This window comes from Hypomesus transpacificus, chromosome 6 (assembly GCF_021917145.1).
Source record: "Hypomesus transpacificus isolate Combined female chromosome 6, fHypTra1, whole genome shotgun sequence".
In the NCBI taxonomy this organism is placed as follows: Eukaryota; Metazoa; Chordata; class Actinopteri; order Osmeriformes; family Osmeridae; genus Hypomesus; species Hypomesus transpacificus.
Genome location: NC_061065.1, coordinates 912,727 through 932,898, shown reverse-complemented (window position 1 = coordinate 932,898; position 20,172 = coordinate 912,727). Strand labels below are relative to the sequence as shown.

Here is a 20,172-nt window from a genome sequence, read left to right as displayed (position 1 = left end):
ATATTAGCATTTTATCCGTCTGCAAGTGATACATCAAAATATTTTTGCAACATAAATCAACAACTTCAATAAAAGTAACTTGTCAGAGAGAGTGAATAAAAGTGCAAGGCAACACATTTTATTTCAAAGGCCTAAATGGCATTAAGGTACAGCATATAAATACTGGTAAATCCAGAAACAGTTGTTACAGAAGAACACATATTCTTTCTTTTACACACTTACATTCAGTTTGAGACAGTTTACTTTGCGTTAATGTGATACAAACAAACGCATGAAGGGTTGTACAAAATGACAATGGTGTTCTCACCTTGGGCTACTCCCACCATTGAGAATAACAGTATGCACAACTGAAGGCAAACTTAAATCCATTCATATACTTCTCGAGTTACAACCAGTAGTAATTAGTGTTTGAAATGTGGTTCAGACCTTGTGTATTCCTGAACCATGTAGTTTACATCCCTGCACTTGATAATATTATTTTTCTTAAATAAATAAAATAAATAATCATACAATTTTTTATATTGTGGAACCATGCTGCTTTTGTGTAGCAAACACCATAACCAAACTCTATTTATCGGACCCCATAATGTCACTTCAAAAGGTGAACACAGGCAATGTAAGGGCAAATTGTTGGCATTTGGCGGTTTAGTTCTGTGTCTGTTTCTGACCCCTGCTGCACACTAATTTCCTTTTTAAGGATAAATAAAGTTGAAATACATTATTTGAAGAACTTTTAAATTCCATAAGCTTAGTGAACTAATAAGACCAAGATGAGTTATCTTAGCCTTGTTTTGCAGGCTACCATTCAAAGAATTGCATTAAACACTGTTTGGGCGAGTGACAAAGACATATGAGACACATAACAATCAAAGCACTTATCACCCTGCAACAAAGGATCTACAGACTTATTCTAGTGTTCCTTCTCACTCAATTCACCATTCAAAGTATCCAAACCGGCAGGCTTATATGTTCAGTCAGTAGAGTTTTAGCAACAGCACTCAGGCAAAAGCTGCAACTTGAAGATATGATTATAACCATTGTCTAATAAACTCATCTCCTTTCAGCCCCTCCATTTAGCAGTATCAGGTTTCTCTCTTTCTTCCATTAGTATTTCACTTTCCCAGGAACTTGCACATTCACTCCGCTGTAGTCCACCATGTACATGGGCCACTGCTAAAAAACAGAAGTGAAAAAAGATCTGCTGAGGTACTTGTGACCTTATTATGACACATACAATACTTTAGGGGCCTCTTATAAATGAATGTCTTACTGAGCAAATGGTTATTGTATGATTTTGTTTTTTGAATTTGCACAGGGCTATAATAATAACTCTGTTTAGTATCAAAGAGTTTATTGAGTTACAGTTGCACAGTGTGCTAGGGTCTTCCCGAAACAGAGGGCGGAAGTCAATCACTTTTGGAACGAAGATACACAGCATACGTTCTGTGTTGTCTTTTGCTGACGACACAACCATCGTGGGCCTCATCTCTGACAGTGACGAGTCAGCCTACAGAGAGGAGGTTGACACACTGACATCATGGTGTCAGGACAATAACCTCTCTCTTAACATCAGCAAGACCAAGGAGATGATTGTGGACTATAGGAGGCGGCAGGAGGAGGAGCATGCACCCCTACTCATCAATGGATCGGAAGTGGAGAAAGTCAGCTGCTTCAAGTTCCTCGGGTGAACATCAGCAATGACCTCACCTGGTCTGTTCACACGGACATGGTGGTCAAAGCGGCCCGTAAGCGCCTCTTCTTCCTGAGGAGACTGAAGAAGTTTGGTATGGACTCAGTCATCCTCACTAACTTTTACAGATGCACTTTAGAGAGCATTCTGACTGGTTGTATTACAGTGTGGTATGGGAGCTGCACAGACCGGGACCGCAAGGCCCTACGAAGTGTGGTCCGTTCTGCTGAGTTCATCATCGGCAGGAAGCTCCCAGCCCTACAGGACACCTACCACACACGTTGCCTAAGGAAAGCCGGCAGGATTCTAAGAGACTGTTCCCACCCATCCTTCAGTCTCTTTACCCCGTTGCCTTCTGGCAGGCGTTACCGCAGCATTCGGTCGCGCACACGCAGACTGGACAACAGTTTCTACCCAAGGGCCATCAGGCTTCTGAATGGACACTGATATGGACATTGTTTTTCTGCACACTAGTCACTTATAAACTGTCACTTTCAGCTACTGGTTGCTCTATCAGTAACTTGCACTACTGTACCTCACTGTACCTCGCCAACAGGCTCCTGTATGGTCATTGACATAGTCACTGATCTGCAAATTTGCACTATTGTACTGTACTCCACTTAGGTTAGAATAGGTTTAGGGTTGAAACAGGTTTTTTGTGAATTTAGGGTTAGTATAGTGTACTATTTATTGTTATCTGTAATTTAGGTAGTTTTAGTATTAGGGTTAGTATAGTCGATATTTATTGCTATCTGTATATTTAGGAAGTTTCACTTATTTAAGCTCAGCATTGATGTAAATTGTGTTCCCTGTACTTATATGTTATGTTATTCCAGGTGCTTGCGTTGTCTTGTCTTAAGAATGTCAGTGCCCAGTCTAACCTTGTGTTGTTCTGTGTACCTGACAAATAAAAGACTTGAACTCTTGAACTTGAACTACGTGTCATAGGTTTGGCAAACGTACCATTACAGGAATCTGATTGGACGACACCCCTGATTCAGAGGGCAGGGAGCTTCGGCTGCTCTCAAGGACTCTCTTGCGTTTCCTTCGATTGGTTGAGACATCTTTCCCTTCTTTAAAAAACACAACCATTTAAAACCCCAATACATACAAACTCGCGGTAAAAATATTTTTGACAACACAAAAACGGCATTACCTGTGTTACAAGTTTGGGTGCATATTTCTGCAAAAGGCCTGTGTAGACAAATTTGAGAACTTAGATGCTGGCACTAGAAGTTATCTGCTTGTAACATAATCCTATTAAAATCAAATAATTTATCTCACAGAATGAGTAGGAAGGTTATTACAGAGCAGGGGGTCATTGTCAAAAACAACCTTTCAACCACAATCTTAGTGTTTAACGACGCAAGGAAAACTTACTGTAGCTGGCTTTTAACGTTGATAGTGATTTCATCCCTGGCTTGAAGGATTTTCTCCAAGCGGACAATGTCATAGGTGTTGGGATTTCGGAAGGGGATATCATCCGGAAGGCCACTGACTTCAATAGAATCTGGACTGGCACGGATCAGCTTGTATGGGACGACCACCGACCTGTCTAGCCCCAGGGCATCACCTGAAGAGGAAGGTGTTCCTTTAACCCCGTTTTTGGGTCTTGATATTGAGTTATGGCAAAGAGTGTAGTACAGTATATGATTACACTGTATATAACTCTAAGGATAAAGTTGATATAATTGCCATACTACCATATTTCTTGTTGAAAAGTTCTTTCACTTGCTCGCGGAGAATCACTTTCTCCCCCATGCGGTTGACGTCTTCGTCATCTGTCGATTCAAGAGAAGTAACGCAATCGATATCAATTCCAATATGATAACCTTGTAAAATACAGTGTGTACACATAGTGTAGTGAACTGAAAATCTGTGATGTGAGTCACTCCTCATACCACTTATAGAGGCGTAGGCTTTCTTCAACAGGGTGATTCGTCGAGGAGCTGAGAAAAAGAAATATGATTGGGTAACATTTTCCAAAAGCAAGAACATTCACAATAGCATCTGATCCAATCAAGTGAAGTTTATAAGCGAAATAATATGGAGTGTTACCTGGTTTCGGAATAAGTCCTTGAAAAGGTCTGTACATAAAAAGAAGAAGAAAGCAAAGTAATTTCAAACTACCAGTACTACAACATATATGGCTTATAACTGACATACTCAGTTCTATATGGGAGAACTGAGTATGTCGCCTTGGGAGAGGCGAAACACAACGTCACCTGTGGTGTCCCTCAAGGCTCAGTGCTTGGCCCCATCCTGTTCATTCTCTACATGCTCCCCCTTGGCCATGTTATCGGCCGGCATGGAATTTCATTCCATTGCTACGCTGATGACACTCAACTGTACCTCAGGACAAACCAAACCTCCTATGCAGCCTTGCTATCATCCACCCTGACCACCTGCCTGGAGGAGATTAAGGCATGGATGAAACAAAATTTCCTGCAATTAAACAACTCCAAGACTGAAGCCATTTTAGTCGGCACCCCTCATCAAGTCCGGTCATCCGTCATCACCAGCATCACTTTTTTGGCCAGGATATTCCACTCTCACCATCAGCCACCAACCTGGGTGTTAAAATGGACTCCCATCTGACTTTTGAGGTTCACATCAAACATCTGTGTAAAACATTCTTTTTTCACCTCAGAAATATTGCCAAACTCCGTCCCACACTCACTTTGGTAGATACAGAAAAGCTTGTCTATGCCTTCGTCTCCTCCAGGCTGAACTATTGCAATGCACTCCTCATCGGGATTCCTGGCAAAAGTCTCCAGAAACTGCAATATATCCAAAACAGTGCTGCCAGAATCCTGATGAGGGTGCGCAAGCATGACCACATCACCCCCATCCTCAGGTAAATCTACTGGCTTCCTGTCTCATTCAGGATTGAGTACAAGGTTTCCCTCCTCACCCATCAGTGTCTCCATGGTAACACCCCCCCCCCCCCACGTCAAAGAACTTCTCACCCCACACCTCCGTTCTGCTGAAAAACATTTACTCAAACCACCAAGAACTAAACTGCGTGCCATGGGAGCTCGGGCTTTCTGCTCCGCCGCTGACTGTAGATGCTATTAAACATGGCCTAAAAAACAACTTTTTTAACAGAGCCTTTTGTTGATTGACTTTTGTTGTTGTTGTTTTTTTCAGTTTTTCTTAATTTTATTTTTTTGGTTGACATGATTGTTTTTATTTAATTTGATTCGCCCTTTCTTGCTTTTAATCTGTAGCACTGAGATTTGACTTAATATAAAGTGCATTATAACTATTATTATTATTATTATGGCTTGAGGGTCTTAACAACCCAACAGTACTGTAAATACCATGTCAATTAACAGTCTCGCTTTTCTCATTTTATACACTAGCACTCACCTGGTAATGGTAAAGCAGATCTTATCTGCCACAGCAAGAATCCTCTCCAAGTTTTGAGAGCCAAATGTACAGGGTTTCCTGAAGGGGATTCCAGGAGGTAAGCCCTCAATGATGACTGAGCCTGGGTTGCTCTTGATCCTCTTGTAAGGCACCTGGACAGGATACTTGATGCCCAGCGCCTCGCCATACTTCCTGTTGAAGAGATCCTGGACCTGCTCTCTTAGGGTGTTGGCCAGGTCGATCCTGGAGAGCTTGGCATCCAGGCAGTCTGTGGACATAGTGGTGTGTCAGCATTTTTAAGAGTAGGGACTAACTGTTAAGGCCAACATGTTCACAGGTGGTTTGAAATGGAAGTGATCTGTGGCAAGATCTGGGTCCCCTACATCTTACACAACAATTAATTAATACATTGATACTGTGATTATGAGACTTTTTTTACATTTCATTATTTACCTGAGAATCCAGGTCTCTTTGATGCAGCAGCATCTTCTGCTAAAATGTCTTTGGAGTCAAGGTCTGTGAAGAAATTGACCCCAAATTAAATGTAAAGATTAGATTTGAACTTCTACATGCTTAAGACATTACTGATTGTAAAATGACAGTATGCAATCCCTATGTGCTAGTAAGATTACACTGTAACAGCGTGTGTTATAGGAAGTCAGATGGCTGAGCAGTGAGGGAGTCGGGCTAGTAATCAGAAGGTTGCCGGATCGATTCCCCGCTGTGCCACATGATGTTGTGTCATTGGGCAAGGCACTTCACCCTACTTGCCTCGGGGGGAATGTCCCTGTACTTACTGTAAGTCGCTCTGGATAAGAGCGTCTGCCAAAATGACTAAATGTAAATGTTGAAGCCCACTCCAAAAGAAAACGTATCAAATGGAAAGTCTGGCTTGTATGTTATGGTTGTGTGCATTTTGTATTAAGCTGCAGTTACCTGAATTGCAGTCTGGTACAGGAGGCATCTCTTGCTTCACTTGGTCAGTCAACAGCTCTGGCCTTGAAAATACATGTCTTTACTTGTAGGCTTAAAACCCTTGTCTATATCACCCTAAAGGGTGATCGAAGTTTGATAGCAGACGGCATATTGCACACTTCTCACCTTTTAATAACAAACTGAATTTGACTGCTGATAGCCAGGATCTTGCGTAGTTTCGCTGCACCAAAGCAGTTGGGCCTTCGGAGAGAAATACCTTCGGGTAGCCCGGTGACTATCAGGTCATCTGGGTACATCTGGAACTTGGAGTAGGGCACCTTCGCTGGCTCTGGTAGGCCAAGTGCTTCAGCTGCATGCAAAAAGGTGAGGGTTTTTGGGTGGGAAAGAAATGAAGATAAATAGGCAGACAAAGGAAAAGAGAGAGGGGGGTGAGGCTATTAGTACAATTTAATTTATGGAGAATGATTCTGTTAGCCTACTTAGGATAGGATAACTGTTCAGAGTTGTTCAGAATCTCAGAGTCTGAGATGTCCTGGTTGGTGTCTATGCATACTGGGTTAGCTCACCATACTTGGTGCTGAACAGGCTGTCAACCTGCCTCCGAAGCTGCAGAATCATTTCGCCTATATCTTCAGTGAGGCTTCCTAAAACCAGAAGAGAGAAAAAGCAATTCGATGGCATGTGCAAAAAACACTTTGACCGTAGGCATTTGATTCTTACTGCACATGGTCAAGTCTGTAGGATATGCTTACCTTCAGAAGATTTTGGGGCGCCTTGGGAGGCAGATTTTGGTGACAGCGCTTCAGCTGGAAGGTAAGAACGATGTCAAATGAGCAGAGTACCAACAATGTTTTTAATCAAGTGCCAGAAAAGTTTTTTGCTTGGACAGTAGGCCAATTCTGAAGTTTAATATCTATTATGACATTCCCAACTGCTGAGTACCCAGATATTGGCCTTTGTAAAATATAAGCTAACAAGATTTTGGGGATCTATTACAATGTTATTTAAATAAAAAAATAATCTCTTTCTTGTTCTCCCAAGTCTTGGCACATAGTGTTGTTTATTAATGTACAATACGTGCAAGGCAATGATGTGCCTTTGCTGATTTTACATTGCCTAAAGAACAATAATCATCAGTTAGGTTATGCATAGAAAAAGGAAGTCATTCCAGGAAATATTAAATGTTGTATTTACTGCACTTACCAGTATCTTATTCCTTTAGTGATCATTTGTGAAAAAAAAGAAAACTTCAACATAATTTCAAATCAACAGAAAAACTAAAAAAAGGAATGATATGAAGGTTACTGCGAACACTTGAGCGCAGCTCTTATTCTCTACATCTACCCTGAATCTAACATACAGTGTAGCTATCTACCTCATATTAAGTGGATTATGAACAGCAAATCAAGCGTAACCAGAGGATGTGTTCTATGAGAATCAGGGTTTCCCGCAGCACTTTTCAGTTAAGGCTGCCGCCTTAACTACGTAGTAAAAAAAAAGTCTTAGAGTTAAGTTAAGAGTTTTAACATATTTTTTTATAGCGATATCCGCTGTTGTCCTGTTTTCTCCCTTCCATCCCAAACTGTGACCAACGCCAGTCTTCCTTCTCTGCAGAACACATTAGTCTATCGCACAAACTAGCCCCCCCCCCACCCTACCACCTTAACTAATACATTTTCTGCGGGAAACCCTGACAATACTCAAGTGTTCTTGGTTACCTCACGCAATCGAACCATAGAAGAAGATTAGGTTTAGGTATAGCCATATACATTATGTCTATGGGTATAGCCCCTTATGGAAGGGAAATATATTGCAGTATATTGTAAAATATGATGTGATATATTAGGCAATATATGTCCATATATGGGATTTAATTATTATATTGTACCGAAATACATGGGATAATATATTGATGATAAATATATTACTAATATATTATAAACTATAATATATATGTATGAATATATATTATAGTTTATAATATATTAGTAATATATTTATCATCAATATATTATCCCATGTATTTCCATATATAATATATTGGTCAATGTAATGGAAAATAATATATTACAATATATTGAAATGTATTTCAAATCGTATATTGGTAAATATATTTTCTTTCCGTAAAGGGCATCTACAGCACAGATGGCTAACGGGAAAGGAGGAGAGCTCTCTGAATCTGAGTTTGGGGTAGAGGAGTCTTAAAGGGACACTACATCAGGACAAGACCAAGGGAAGAATTAGGGACTTGGGGTTTAACTTCAACTCTCGTACTCGAAAACTGAAGTTGTGCACCGTTCATCAGATTCCAAAAGTTTCAAATCAGTGTGAACATTATAAAAATTCAGGGATGATGCAACGCAAGAGGTAACAAGGGGCCTTCTGGAACCCCAAATGCTGCAAAATATAGAAAGAAAAGAGAACAAAATTGCTAATTCTTTGGAAACCGTGCTTTTTTCAGTGCGAGTGAGAACTGACAGGAGGTAGGTGGGAGCAGGGGCGCCATATAGGGCGGAAAAGTTAGGACAGGGCCCCAAAAGATTGAAAAACTAATAGAAATTATCTTTTTTTTTCATTGGGGCCAAAAATTCCTGGCGGCGCCCCTGGGTGGGAGAAATGTTGAGGAGTAGAAGTGGAACGATAAGGTTGTCATATCGGGCACTAGTGACTACAGGGGTAAGACGGGGGGAGTAGAAGTATCTGTGAAAAGTGTGTTCATACGTGTAGCTGGTAAGCTAGCTCCCTAACAGAAGCGGAGAGCATGTTGCAGTTGTTGGCCAGCGGTGGTGCTGTGGATGCAGCTGTATCTGGCCAGTCCTGGTGCTGCAGTGAGCAGGTGGAGGTGGAAGAGTGGAAGTAGGCTGCAGTTACCTGCATGAGGCTCAGGGGGGCGACGAGGAGTAGAGGGTGGGGCAGTAGCTGCAGTTGGGTCAGCCAGAGAGTCGCTAGGCTCCTCTGCAGACACATTGGCATCTGGTTTGTAAGAAAGGACAGCGAGAGTGAAAGGTTAGAGAAAGGTTTCGGTTGTTGACAATAGAGAGGGAGACAAGGGAAGGAGGTACTATTCATAGATGCCAACTACGTCACTTCCAAATAGAACGCCGCCATATTCACGACTGATCTCGCCCAGTATGGCCGCCCAAACTGCCCATTTGAATGAGAGAGAGAGATATCTCGAGAAAATGTCAATTCTAGGCTTCGATCTTTATTCGTTACCCCCAGTTTTCTTTTGTCCCTTATTATCTGCCCCATGCTTGCCCCAATTGGCTTTCCATGACAGAGGTGTAAACATTTATCTTGTGCATAACCCCTTCCATACAGTGGGGAGAGCTTGTAGGCTTTCAAGAGTACGGATGCTTATCAAAATGCTGTGGCTGGATGGGTGAATGACGTGAAAGTGTGGCACCTGGCCACCAAGGACTTATATTTAATCCTGGGAAATTTAAGTATTATTTAAAAAAATTCAAATGTATGATTTTGGTGGTAATTTATTCTGACTAGGTAGCAAGTGGTTAGCTAAGTGGCTAATGGCTAGCTAGCACTCATCTTATTGCCACTTAGCTCACGGATAGCTGTCATTAATCTGGACAATGGGCTCCATTCACCAAATCTTCTTCAGAACTAATTTGTTCTCAAATCCCACTTTTAGCAGTTTTCACGAAGATTCTGGCATTCACCAATGTTTTCTTATTTGGGATTTGTTCTTAGGTAAGAACAGAATTTTCAGTTTTTGTCCGTTCTAATTAAACATTTAACATTTCTCTCCTTTATAATTTTGCAACTAATAATTTTCATTATTTTACACATAATAATGTTTGTTTTAATAGTCAAGTCATTGTGTATGAATTGTGCACGGCCTATATAAATAAACCAGCCTTGCCTTGCCTTCAATTCACATCAATTATGTTAACGGGGAACCTTGCCATCCAATCGTAAGTGACTTATCATGGTATTTATAGGCCCAAAGTAGGCTTGTTCCGCATATTAGGACAACACTACATAATGACGTATTTATTGCTGCTGCAAAATTTTGCAGATCGTGCCCTGAGGAGGGAACGCATCTTCCGTGAACATACTGATTTATTTGCAGAATGTTGGGACGCTTTAGGCTACCAAGCAGTCCTCATGGAAATTTGTAACAGTCAACTGTCTTCAAGGCTATGTTTTGAAATATGTTGTTTTTGCTTCAGAATTCAAAGGTAAACCATTTATTTTTCACTTAATCAGTTCTGCGCCCTTCTCCAGATACAGCGGTCACTGCGTAAGTAATTGCATTCCATGCATCGGTTTTATTTACTGCTTTGTATCCACCGCTGACGCTATTAAATATGATGTGTCGTTTGTCGCTAACCTCTTGCAGCTGTACCTCAACTTCAGAATTACTAAAGTTTTTCTGTCTTTTGTCGAGGCCTCCACTGTCTTTACCACGTCTTTTTGACATTTCTCTGTGTGCACACGGCCCTGCCATCTCATGCCCTTTTATGGGAATTAACGGGACGTTTACCTATGCTAAATAGGAGCTTTCAACCTACGACATATTGGGATTCATCATTCTAAGACCACACCTGCGAACAATTCTGCTGTTTAGGAACATGTCATGAATCACACGTAGACTTTTCTTAGGAACTTTCTTAAGAGCAAATGTAAGAAATAACTTAGGAAGATATTGGTGAATGAGGCCCAATGTTCTTTAATGTCAGATGCAGGGCTTGACCTTAACTTTTTGAGGTACTTACGTTCCATGCACAAAAGTCACTTGTCCGAGACCTTTAAATAGCCTGACCTAGTGAAACGGGCAAAACCTGGCTAAGGGAGGTCGCTTTCTCAGGCAAATAACCAGGGGCGGATCTTGTCCGAGACCTTTAAATAGCCTGACCTAGTGAATCGGGCAAAACCTGGCTAACGGAGGTCTCTTTTTCAGGCAAATGAGCAGGGGCGGATCTACCGGGGTGGCATGGGGTGGAAACTGCCACCCTAATTATAGCCTTGCCACCCCAGCTGCCACCCCAGTTGGCAGCTTTGAAAACAAAGTAAAGTTGTGGCTCATCGAACATTTGCAAGAGAGAATTTCTAATATCCGACTGCAAGCGAATGCAGCACGAGACAACTCCAACATTTTCTGCTGTAATTCAGATTGAAAATCTGTCAATTCTTCAGGGCTGAATCTGGGCATTTTTGACTAACGTTTTAATATTGGTTACGGTCGCTGGTCTAACGTGAACGTTACTGTACCAGTTTTAGGGTTGACAGACTTCCTTTGATTGCTATCACAGACCTACTACCATGGCCGCGGGAACTAGGGGTGCTGGAGCACCCCGACAACACGAGAATAAAAAAATGATATGATTTGAAAATCCACCACCGCGGCACAGCCCCGCAGTAGCGGACTGGTCATTGAGAGCACCGGGAGAAGAATAACGATGGAAAACCAGGCTAAGAAACGTAAGGGTGGGGCTGAATTAAGAGACAAAAAGACATCAACTTCACTAGACAAGGTTTTACCAATTAAAAAATGTCTGTTTATTTTACATATAACTATTTTGCGCTCAAATAAAGGCCCAAAAATTCGCATTAAGTATCGAACACCCGAACTAGCATCACATCAAACACAGAAGGTGCATGCATTATCAGGGCAGCAGTGTTGTCGTATACGGGGGCCGGTTCTGGTGGGCCGGTCTGGATCAAAGTCCAGGGCTTATTTTTACTCCCAGTCCGTCCATGCCGCCCCGCAACATTAAGCCCCACCCCCCCAGCACCCCCCTGCAAGTTTTAATACGCATGCTCAGAATGTAATGCAATGTGGATCACACAAATTTGATGCCAAGTGGGGCTGAGAGCCAGTTTCCCCACCACAGAGCCATTTCGTATTTCAGACCTGATTGGCTATCTGTCTTTCTGGCGCCAACATTAGTCGGCAAAAAGGAGAGCGTGGTGGGGCTAGCCCCTCTCTCACAATGCAATGTACATTGGACGTGGGAAAGTATTAATACGCATGCTCAGAATGTAATGTAATGTGGATCACACACATTTTATGCCAAGTGGGGCTGAGAGCCGGTTGCCCCAATACAGTGTCATTTTGTATTTCAGCCCTGATTGGCTGCTTGTCGCCAACATTATTCGGCAACAACAGCGAGGAGATATAGCTAGATTGTCTTAGCTAGCTTGTTAGCTTCACAAACGCTAGATAACTTGAGAAAATGAATAAAGTGGATTTCATACTCGAGCACCGGTTATATACCCTATAAACCCTTAATTTGGAGGAGAAAGTTGAAGTAAAGCAGCTTAAGTGTTGCCCATCAGCCACAATATTGTCATCGCTCAAACTGCTGGTAAAAATACAGTAACCGCAGCTTTAACGTGGAGTGGTTTTTGGAGAAAAAGTGGCAAACGGTTAGTCTAGTTAGCATACAAAAGAAGGCACCTTTCTCTTCAAGTGAGCTCTCAGCCTTGGTGAGTGAAAGCATATTTTATCATCCTGCCTTTGTGGTGCTGGTCCGTGTATTGGTCATATTTTGGGGCTGGATCGATAGATAAAGATGGTGACGTGTCAGTGTGTCCATGCTTATCTGGTTGTTGTCATAGAATGGATCTGTATCCCTAAAAAGTTGTATTTTCTGCTTCGTTGTGGCCTTCCGTTGTGTTGAGCTCATTGCTGTTTGCGCATGGCCCTGTAGGCACATTGGTTCTGAGCTTGGTTGTATTCCTAATTTAGGTTTGTAAATATGACAGTGGTAATTTTACATGTGTGTGAGAGAGACAAGGAGAGCAATTACACAAGAAGGTCTCTCAAGTTTGTGTACTAAAACACCTGGTAGAAGCAAGCCGCTCGGCCATTAAAAGTGTTGTGTGGAGCCACGCTGTTTGTTGACGTGTTAAATAAACACATCAGTAGCAAGAGGGACTTTTGTAGCTTACTGGTATCCTATATTTTGAAACGTTTTTTTGCCCCACCAATTTTTTACATATAAAAACGCCACTGATCCCTTGGATAGTAATATCCCTATAAGCTCGACCAATGTCAGCAGTCAACTAAGCATGGTTAGTGTCTGTATTGAATTGATGAATTACTGTGCAGGAAAAACGGCACCCTGAAGCTACAAATGTAGAGCAGGTTGGTGATGAATCAGCATCAGGGGTTCAGGTGAGAAGTTGAATTGTCCATTTTGGTAAAGATTGCATTAAATTGCTGTTTTTAAGGGATGTTTAGACAATGTTACCCATGAATGTTATCATTCACACTTATACTTGTAGGTAGTAAAAAGGTATAAATATAAATCATTATTTCATTGCTTAGAAGTCCAGTACAGATGATGTAGGCCTAGTACAGCTCCATAAAACCTGAACCAGTTACGTACATATCATTTTTTTTGTGTGTGTGTGTGTGTGGGGGGGGGGGGGGGCTTCAGTGTCCCTACCAAAGCTGAGACCAAACCTACGCCCTTGCTGAGACCGAGTCGGTCGGTAAGATGGCGGCGCAAAGCTACAGTGACGTCATGTGACTCAAATTCGTAGTAAAGAGTTGTGCTAAACACTTCAGATTTTTTTGTCCACAATCCTGTAATGTTGTATTTAGTTATGGGATTTAGGACTGAGTCAGTGGAAGGAGGGACTGACAGCACAAAAGTAAGTTTGAAGAGCTCTGTCTGAGTATGGCTACAGGGTGGATTTGTAGTAGGGATGCACGATAATATCTGCATGTCATCGGTATCGGCAGATAAAAGCTTCAAAACTTAATTATCAGCATCTGCAGATATGAAACTTTCTGCCGATGTAGGCTACCTGGCCGACATGGTGACGTGCAAATTATGCGCATGCGAAGCAAATGTTTATTTAAGCAATAAGCCCGTTGCGTTGTGCATAACAACTCCCCTTACCTGTTCTAAAATCAGCACGAAACACGGACTTGCGGGCCTTATTGCTTTTCTAAAGCTGTTACTACAAATAATTGATATGGTTTCATAAATAAAGACAATCAAATTTAAGAAACAAAATAGTCCAATAATAAACCGTCATTCTTCCGCCACTGCAAAGTATAGTTCCTACATAAATCGTTGCCACGCAACAGTTTGAAAACAGTGGACGGCCCATATCGTCTTTAGTGCCGGCTTCATTCCTTGCCTTTGCTAACGCTTCGATTTCAGCCTCTGTCTTCTCTGCATGCCTCGTCTTTTTAAACTCTTTCTCCTCCATTCTGTTAATAGTCTCCCACCACTCGTTAAACGTCAGCCCACCCAGCAAATCAAAATTCAGAACAAATGTTGCCATTCTCTTTACGAATAGGTTGCTTGCTACCGTGTAACTTGTAACGTCTTTTTTTATTTGAAATATTCGATGCGCAGTAATATGGAATGTTATGTTATGAGTACAACTTGAAAGGTTATTTAAGCAATAAGCCCCAAAAGGCCGTGTTTTGCGCTGATTTTAGAACAGATAAGGAGAGTTGTTAGGCACGATGCGAAGCGAAGTGCCAAAAACCCCCTTACCTGTTCTAAAATCAGCGTAAACCACGGACTTGCAGGGCTTATTGCTTTTCTAAAACTGTTACTACAAATATTTGATATGGTTTCATAAATAAAAACAATTAGAAACAAAATAGTTTAATGATAAACCGTCATTCTTCCGCCCCTACAAAGTATAGCCAGATGGACACCTTTGCTGTGTTTTTTTAATGGAATGTCAAAGAATGTTATGAGGACAACCTGTAAGGTTATGCTGGATTTTACAACGGCATGGAACGCGATATAGCCAATCAGAATCAAGGATTGGAACGATCAGTTTTAGAAGTTACTATGAGCGCCAACAACATGATTCAACATGTCGGCTGTGTGGCAGGACTTCACAGTATCAACGGATGATGACAAAATGGCTATTTGCGGAATAATATTTTGCGGATAATTGTTAAGTGTCAGTGATGCGATACATTTTAAGTTTACAGAGTTACAGCTGCATTTCTGTGCATATGTGTCAAGAATGTGTCATTGTCAACAACACAATTTTAAGGAAACTGTAGTTGTTCAAGTTCAAGGGAGGTACTGTTCAAGTATGAAAATTGTGACCTGAAAATATAAATAAATCTGCCATATTTTAAATCATTTCAATAGTTTTCATGAGTGAATGTCTATTTCTAAAATGATACAAAGCAAGTTTGTAATGTCCCGTATCTACAGCAAGTACCCCATCATAATAACTGATTAATTCTAGTACAGGAGAGACTTTTCAATAATTAAAAAGCAGAGGTGTATATATCGGTATCGGCATTGGCAATCGGCCAAAATGAGCTTGTAAATATCGTCATATCGAATATCGGCTAAAATTCAATATCGTGCATCCCTAATTTGTAGAGGGGTCACTGTAGACCATGCTAAAATAAGCCAAAATGAGGAAATATGATAAGAATAAGGCAAAAGTAAAAAAAATTGAGGGCCAAGAGGCTGAAAGCTCAATGTCTATGGGTTCAGGAGAGCACATAATCTCCAGAGGAACAGTAGAGAATAAAGGAAGTAAATACAGGTATATCAGTCAAACTCCTACAACGTGTCATGGCTCGTACGGCTCTGACATTCAAAAGTCCTTGTTGGTGCCGTAAAACTCTATTAACCATGAGTTAGCGTATCCATGGCTTTTTATAGTGTTTATAAAATGATTCCAAGATAACTTTAATACATTTATTTAGGGCCCCTGCTGTAGTGCAACCAGAGTCTTAGGAGATTCTCTCTGGCTCAGACTATTTTTAAAGTAATGGCTGGGCTGGACCACTTACCTGGTACTGTCACCTGAATGATTTCCCCATCTGGAGGCTCCGTTTTAATCTTTTTCAAAGGAATACAATCTCCAGAGGGGCCTTTAAAGAAGCAAAATAGACAATTGTAAATATTTCTAGCTGAGTATGACATTGAATTTTATAGTGTTTAATATTTCGAGTGGTTGGTAGAAGTGGAAGTAAAAAAAAAAAATGCTGCTTTGCTCTTACCAGCTTCACAATCAGCCAAGGGGCTAACACAAGCACTTGTGGATCTGAAATACAGATACAAAATATTTTAATACACAACCAAGGAGATGAGAAAACTAAAGTTATAGCAGATGAGCCTATAGTTATGTAGATTGTATAAATTACACATGCAAATTCAGTACAATTCTTAACCTAACCTATTTAAAACACCTAAATAGTCACTGCTCACTTGGCATAAGGGCATAGGTGTTGCATTCTAACCTGCTGCTATGAGGATTGCTAACCAGCTCCAGAGAAGTGGGCAGGACTCGAAGGTTGTCAAGGAAACCGTCCTCACAGGCGGAGCCCATATCATGCTTGCCCTCCTCCTTGGCCACTTTACCAGCAGCTTCACAAAAGAAATATCCACGCAGGTTATGAAAACACAACGAGCTACGGAATCCCACATCAAAATATCTGATAAGATGACACTTCACACAGGGACGTGCTAACATGCTAAATGGGAATATTAGTCATTTTAAGGTAACAGTAGCAAAACTCATTCTTACCTGTGAAAATCCTTTCATCAAACATTCTGGGAAGAGCAAAATAAAGTTAATCAACAGTACCAAAGACCCACTGATAATGTGAATAGCAGTTCTAGGCAGATTGGATAGAAGACAACAGACAATTCTGAAGGGTTCGAGCTTGGGCCGTCTTCGAGGTCAAGGGGAGTTTAATTCATCTTCATATAAATACAATTTTCAATTCATCCACAATTCATTTAAGACGAGCGGGCCGTGCTCGTGGTTTAAAGGTTGATCCCCCCCTCGAGCAAGGCACACTGTCTAATCAAAGATTTGATGCAAAACAAAATGCTTTGAAAAGCAGCAAGACGCTGGCACAATGAGCCGGAGTGTGTGGGGGGGCACATGCTGGGGTGTGTGTGGCAGGTCAGCGGGACACACAGTCTGTCGGAGGAGGGCAGGGCGTTTGACTGGCAGATGGTGTGGGTTGTTACCAACCTTACCTTGGTATATCAGAAATAACTGCCCAGAAAGGACATGGCACAGGCACATCCCTACAAGATTTGGTAATTGTAGTTCAATAACGTCATACAGTTATTTACCAAATGGGCTAAACAGGTTTAAAAATGGCTCAGTTCCAATAAACAAGTCCAAAGTCTTAGACTGCATGGGTTTCAGGAAGACTATTCGTTTTAGTCTTTAATTTGTGTGGTACCTTCTCGTTAGGAACTACACCTTGCACTTTTTATTTATTTGAGTATCCGTGGTCACACAGACGAATCCAAAACATGCAAACAAAGTTTTGTTCAACTGCAACTCTAGTCCCCTGTAGTACAGCAAATTGTCCTTAAGGCCATATATCCTTCAGTGTAATCCAAGACTAAATCCACTGTTTACCTTTTGACAACAAAGCGGACTCCATGACGCTCCTCCAGGATCCGTTTGAGTTTGGGAACACCGTAAGTACAGGGCCTCTTGAATGGGATCAGGTCAGGGATCCCAATGATCTCCACTGCCTCGGGATCGCAGGCGATCTTACGGTAGGGCACTGGGACCATGTGGTCCAAGCCCAGGGCCTCAGCTGGAGTAGAAGAATATCCAAAGAATTTAAAGACTGTACATCAACAAACCATAACAACATCAATATTAACATCCACTATGTAATTTAGTAATACCTATAACAACAATGTAGTTACATGAAAACTGCTATGTTGATATATAGACATTTTATTGTATTTAATAATATAATAAATATGTAAAAATAATATTTTTTCGTATGTCCTTATGTCAGCTTAATGTAAAGTGTTACTGCTGATCATCACTCATATCTTGACTACTTATTAGGAATATCTTTACCGTAACGACTGTTAAACAGAATCTGGACACATTCTCTCAGTGTGTTGATATCCTCTGTCTCTCGGATGAAGGAGTCCCATTTTTCTGTCAATAAGACAAAAGTGATCATGTGACAAACAAAAAACCCCAGGTCTAAAATGTTGAATTTACTGCAATGAAGGCCTTGTTGGAATTGTTATTGGTCTGGGAAAGCCTGGGAAACTGGTTTACATTGCTGTACATGCCTCATAATATGAATAGGAGGCTTGGTAAATTGTATACCATTTAATATTTCCAAACACTACTCAACACAGTCCCAGTCAGTTGTGAGGGAGATATATGCCAAAAGGGAGATATATGCTAGTTAAGTAGGGTCTTGACTCACAGCAGTGTTTGAAGATCTCACAGTGTTCCTTCACAGAGACCAGACGTGATAAACCTAGGTGTCCTGGCTAATTGCCTCATCTGACAGACTCAGTCTGTCTGCCGAATCGGGCACTAATTAGTTAGAAACTAAATAGTTTCAAAATCCTTCAAGCACAGACAAATGTTGCTAAACAAATGAAAGATAAGGTATTTCCATATGCAGTCATAAGGGAAATATAAGAAAATAGGATGAACTGTTACTTTGCTTTATTCCGAAGTGTGATTTGGATTGAAACTCCACTAGTCAGTTAATATACATTAATAAATTGCTAACCCCCATTTTCCTGCCCTACATAAAAGTATCCTATGTAGTCCCTAGGATCTATATATTATATATTCAACCTAGTGTTGCCCATTAGATGCCATAGAAACAGCTAGGGCAGGGGTCGGCAAGCAACTTGGGCCGCGGGCCAGTATTTTTCCTTGCCACTAGATGGCGGGCCGGAGTCTGGGTAGACGCTGCAATAGGTGCCCTTGCAATACATGCACTCGCAACAACTAGGCCTACATGGAGAATGGGTAGGTTTACTACAAATAACTAATGATAATAAACCATGTGAATGAGCCCATTGGTGGGCTGTTTGAATAATTTTATTATTTTAACTCTCTCTATCAACTAGGTTATCATTATCATCCCAACGTGGTGGGTCGTCATCGTTGGTGCACATAAATAGGCCTACTGTCTCTCATCCAGTGAGAATAGGATTACTAGGACCTAGTCAAGGTTTTGATGTGAGGTGAAATCGGAACTTCACATGACGCGCGAGCGAAGATTTTTGCATTAATTTCAGTGCAAAATAGTTTTTTAAGCTTTATGTAGCCTAGCCTAATATAAACATTACGTTGGACTCATATTCTTATATTTTCCTTATATTTCCCAAATGTTTACCTGAAATATTCAGGGCTTTTGAGTAAACTTTCCCACCCTTGCAGGAACCTAGATTTATGAAGTGACAGATCTTTCTTTTTTTACCTGGCTTTTTCAGTTCCTCCTGGGGTCTTTTTCCCTTCCATTTTATTATTTTCGCATCAGCTTAATCTGGCTAACCCCCTCCACAACAATAAATGATGGTTTAAGGTTGTCTCCATAGCAACAACTTGGTACACGTACTTGTGTTTGAGAAAGAGAGTGTGCGCGACAACTGAAAACAGCACTTTTTAATGCACGGTCTGATCATGCACTTATTTCCATTAAAACCTAATTTAGCCTATTAGCTTAATTATCAGTCACACAGTAACTTAACAATCTTGAGACATATCCTTTCATTCGGTGTCTGAAATAACTAAGAGAAAGCAATCTTCTGGCCCAATTTATAAGCGGGCAGAGCGGCCCACCGTGACTTCTCCCTATTCTCCCGATGGCCACTCCGGGCCTGAAAACTATTAATTAACAAGCAATATTTTGAGGGGTGCTATCGGGGTGCTTTGGTCTTTCTTGAGGGTGCTGAAGCACCTGCTAGCGCCGCCCATGATTACTAGCCATAACTGTGGCTTTCTTCTCAGGCGATCTGTCAGCAGTGAGGTGTAGCGATCATATGTCTATGGTAACGATGACATGCCGAAACAAATTACAGAAAAGTAAATGACACCATACCCAGTTTCCGGTTTCAAAATAAAAGTCGACGGGGAAAAAAAACAATAAAAAACAAATATTATCTGAAATATTTTGACGGGCCAAATAAAATAGCTCGCGGGCCACAATTGGGCCGCCTGTTGCCGACCCCTGAGCTAGAGGCTATCTGAATATAAAACCCTAGAGATGCCCTTCACCCCTATGGTCTAGGTTATGTGCTGGGGAGCTACCTTACCTGATTTCTCGTGCACAATGGAGAACAGGAGCCTCTTGGAGACATGGATACTGGGGGGGCTCTGGCCCAACTCCCCTGCCAGTCCTATCCTCTCATCTGGGAACACAATACCAGACATGGAACATGAACAGTGGTAGATATGTGACATGC

At 41.3% G+C, this 20,172-nt stretch overlaps 1 protein-coding gene across 5 annotated transcripts in view; it reads right to left on the bottom strand.

Annotated features, from left to right (window-relative positions):
• Nucleotides 1–96: 96 nt before the first annotated feature.
• The window catches only part of gtf2ird1 (GTF2I repeat domain containing 1), a 30,270-nt gene continuing 10,194 nt past the window's right edge, over nt 97–20,172 (bottom strand). For 4 of the 5 annotated variants that reach the window (XM_047021078.1, XM_047021077.1, XM_047021080.1 and 1 more), the window contains 21 exons: nt 20,023–20,118; nt 17,810–17,893; nt 17,351–17,534; nt 16,496–16,521; nt 16,209–16,335; nt 15,969–16,012; nt 15,759–15,839; nt 8,870–8,971; nt 6,751–6,804; nt 6,565–6,642; nt 6,164–6,347; nt 5,999–6,060; nt 5,516–5,578; nt 5,063–5,330; nt 3,749–3,777; nt 3,592–3,639; nt 3,394–3,471; nt 3,071–3,263; nt 2,847–2,884; nt 2,654–2,763; nt 97–1,173 (listed from right to left, as the gene is read on the bottom strand). In XM_047021078.1, the coding sequence (XP_046877034.1) occupies nt 1,105–1,173; nt 2,654–2,763; nt 2,847–2,884; nt 3,071–3,263; nt 3,394–3,471; nt 3,592–3,639; nt 3,749–3,777; nt 5,063–5,330; nt 5,516–5,578; nt 5,999–6,060; nt 6,164–6,347; nt 6,565–6,642; nt 6,751–6,804; nt 8,870–8,971; nt 15,759–15,839; nt 15,969–16,012; nt 16,209–16,335; nt 16,496–16,521; nt 17,351–17,534; nt 17,810–17,893; nt 20,023–20,118 (2,018 nt within the window). In that variant the 3' untranslated portion in view covers nt 97–1,104. The remainder of the gene's footprint in view (nt 1,174–2,653; nt 2,764–2,846; nt 2,885–3,070; nt 3,264–3,393; nt 3,472–3,591; nt 3,640–3,748; nt 3,778–5,062; nt 5,331–5,515; nt 5,579–5,998; nt 6,061–6,163; nt 6,348–6,564; nt 6,643–6,750; nt 6,805–8,869; nt 8,972–15,758; nt 15,840–15,968; nt 16,013–16,208; nt 16,336–16,495; nt 16,522–17,350; nt 17,535–17,809; nt 17,894–20,022; nt 20,119–20,172) is intronic. The other variant, XM_047021081.1, reaches the window with a different exon arrangement.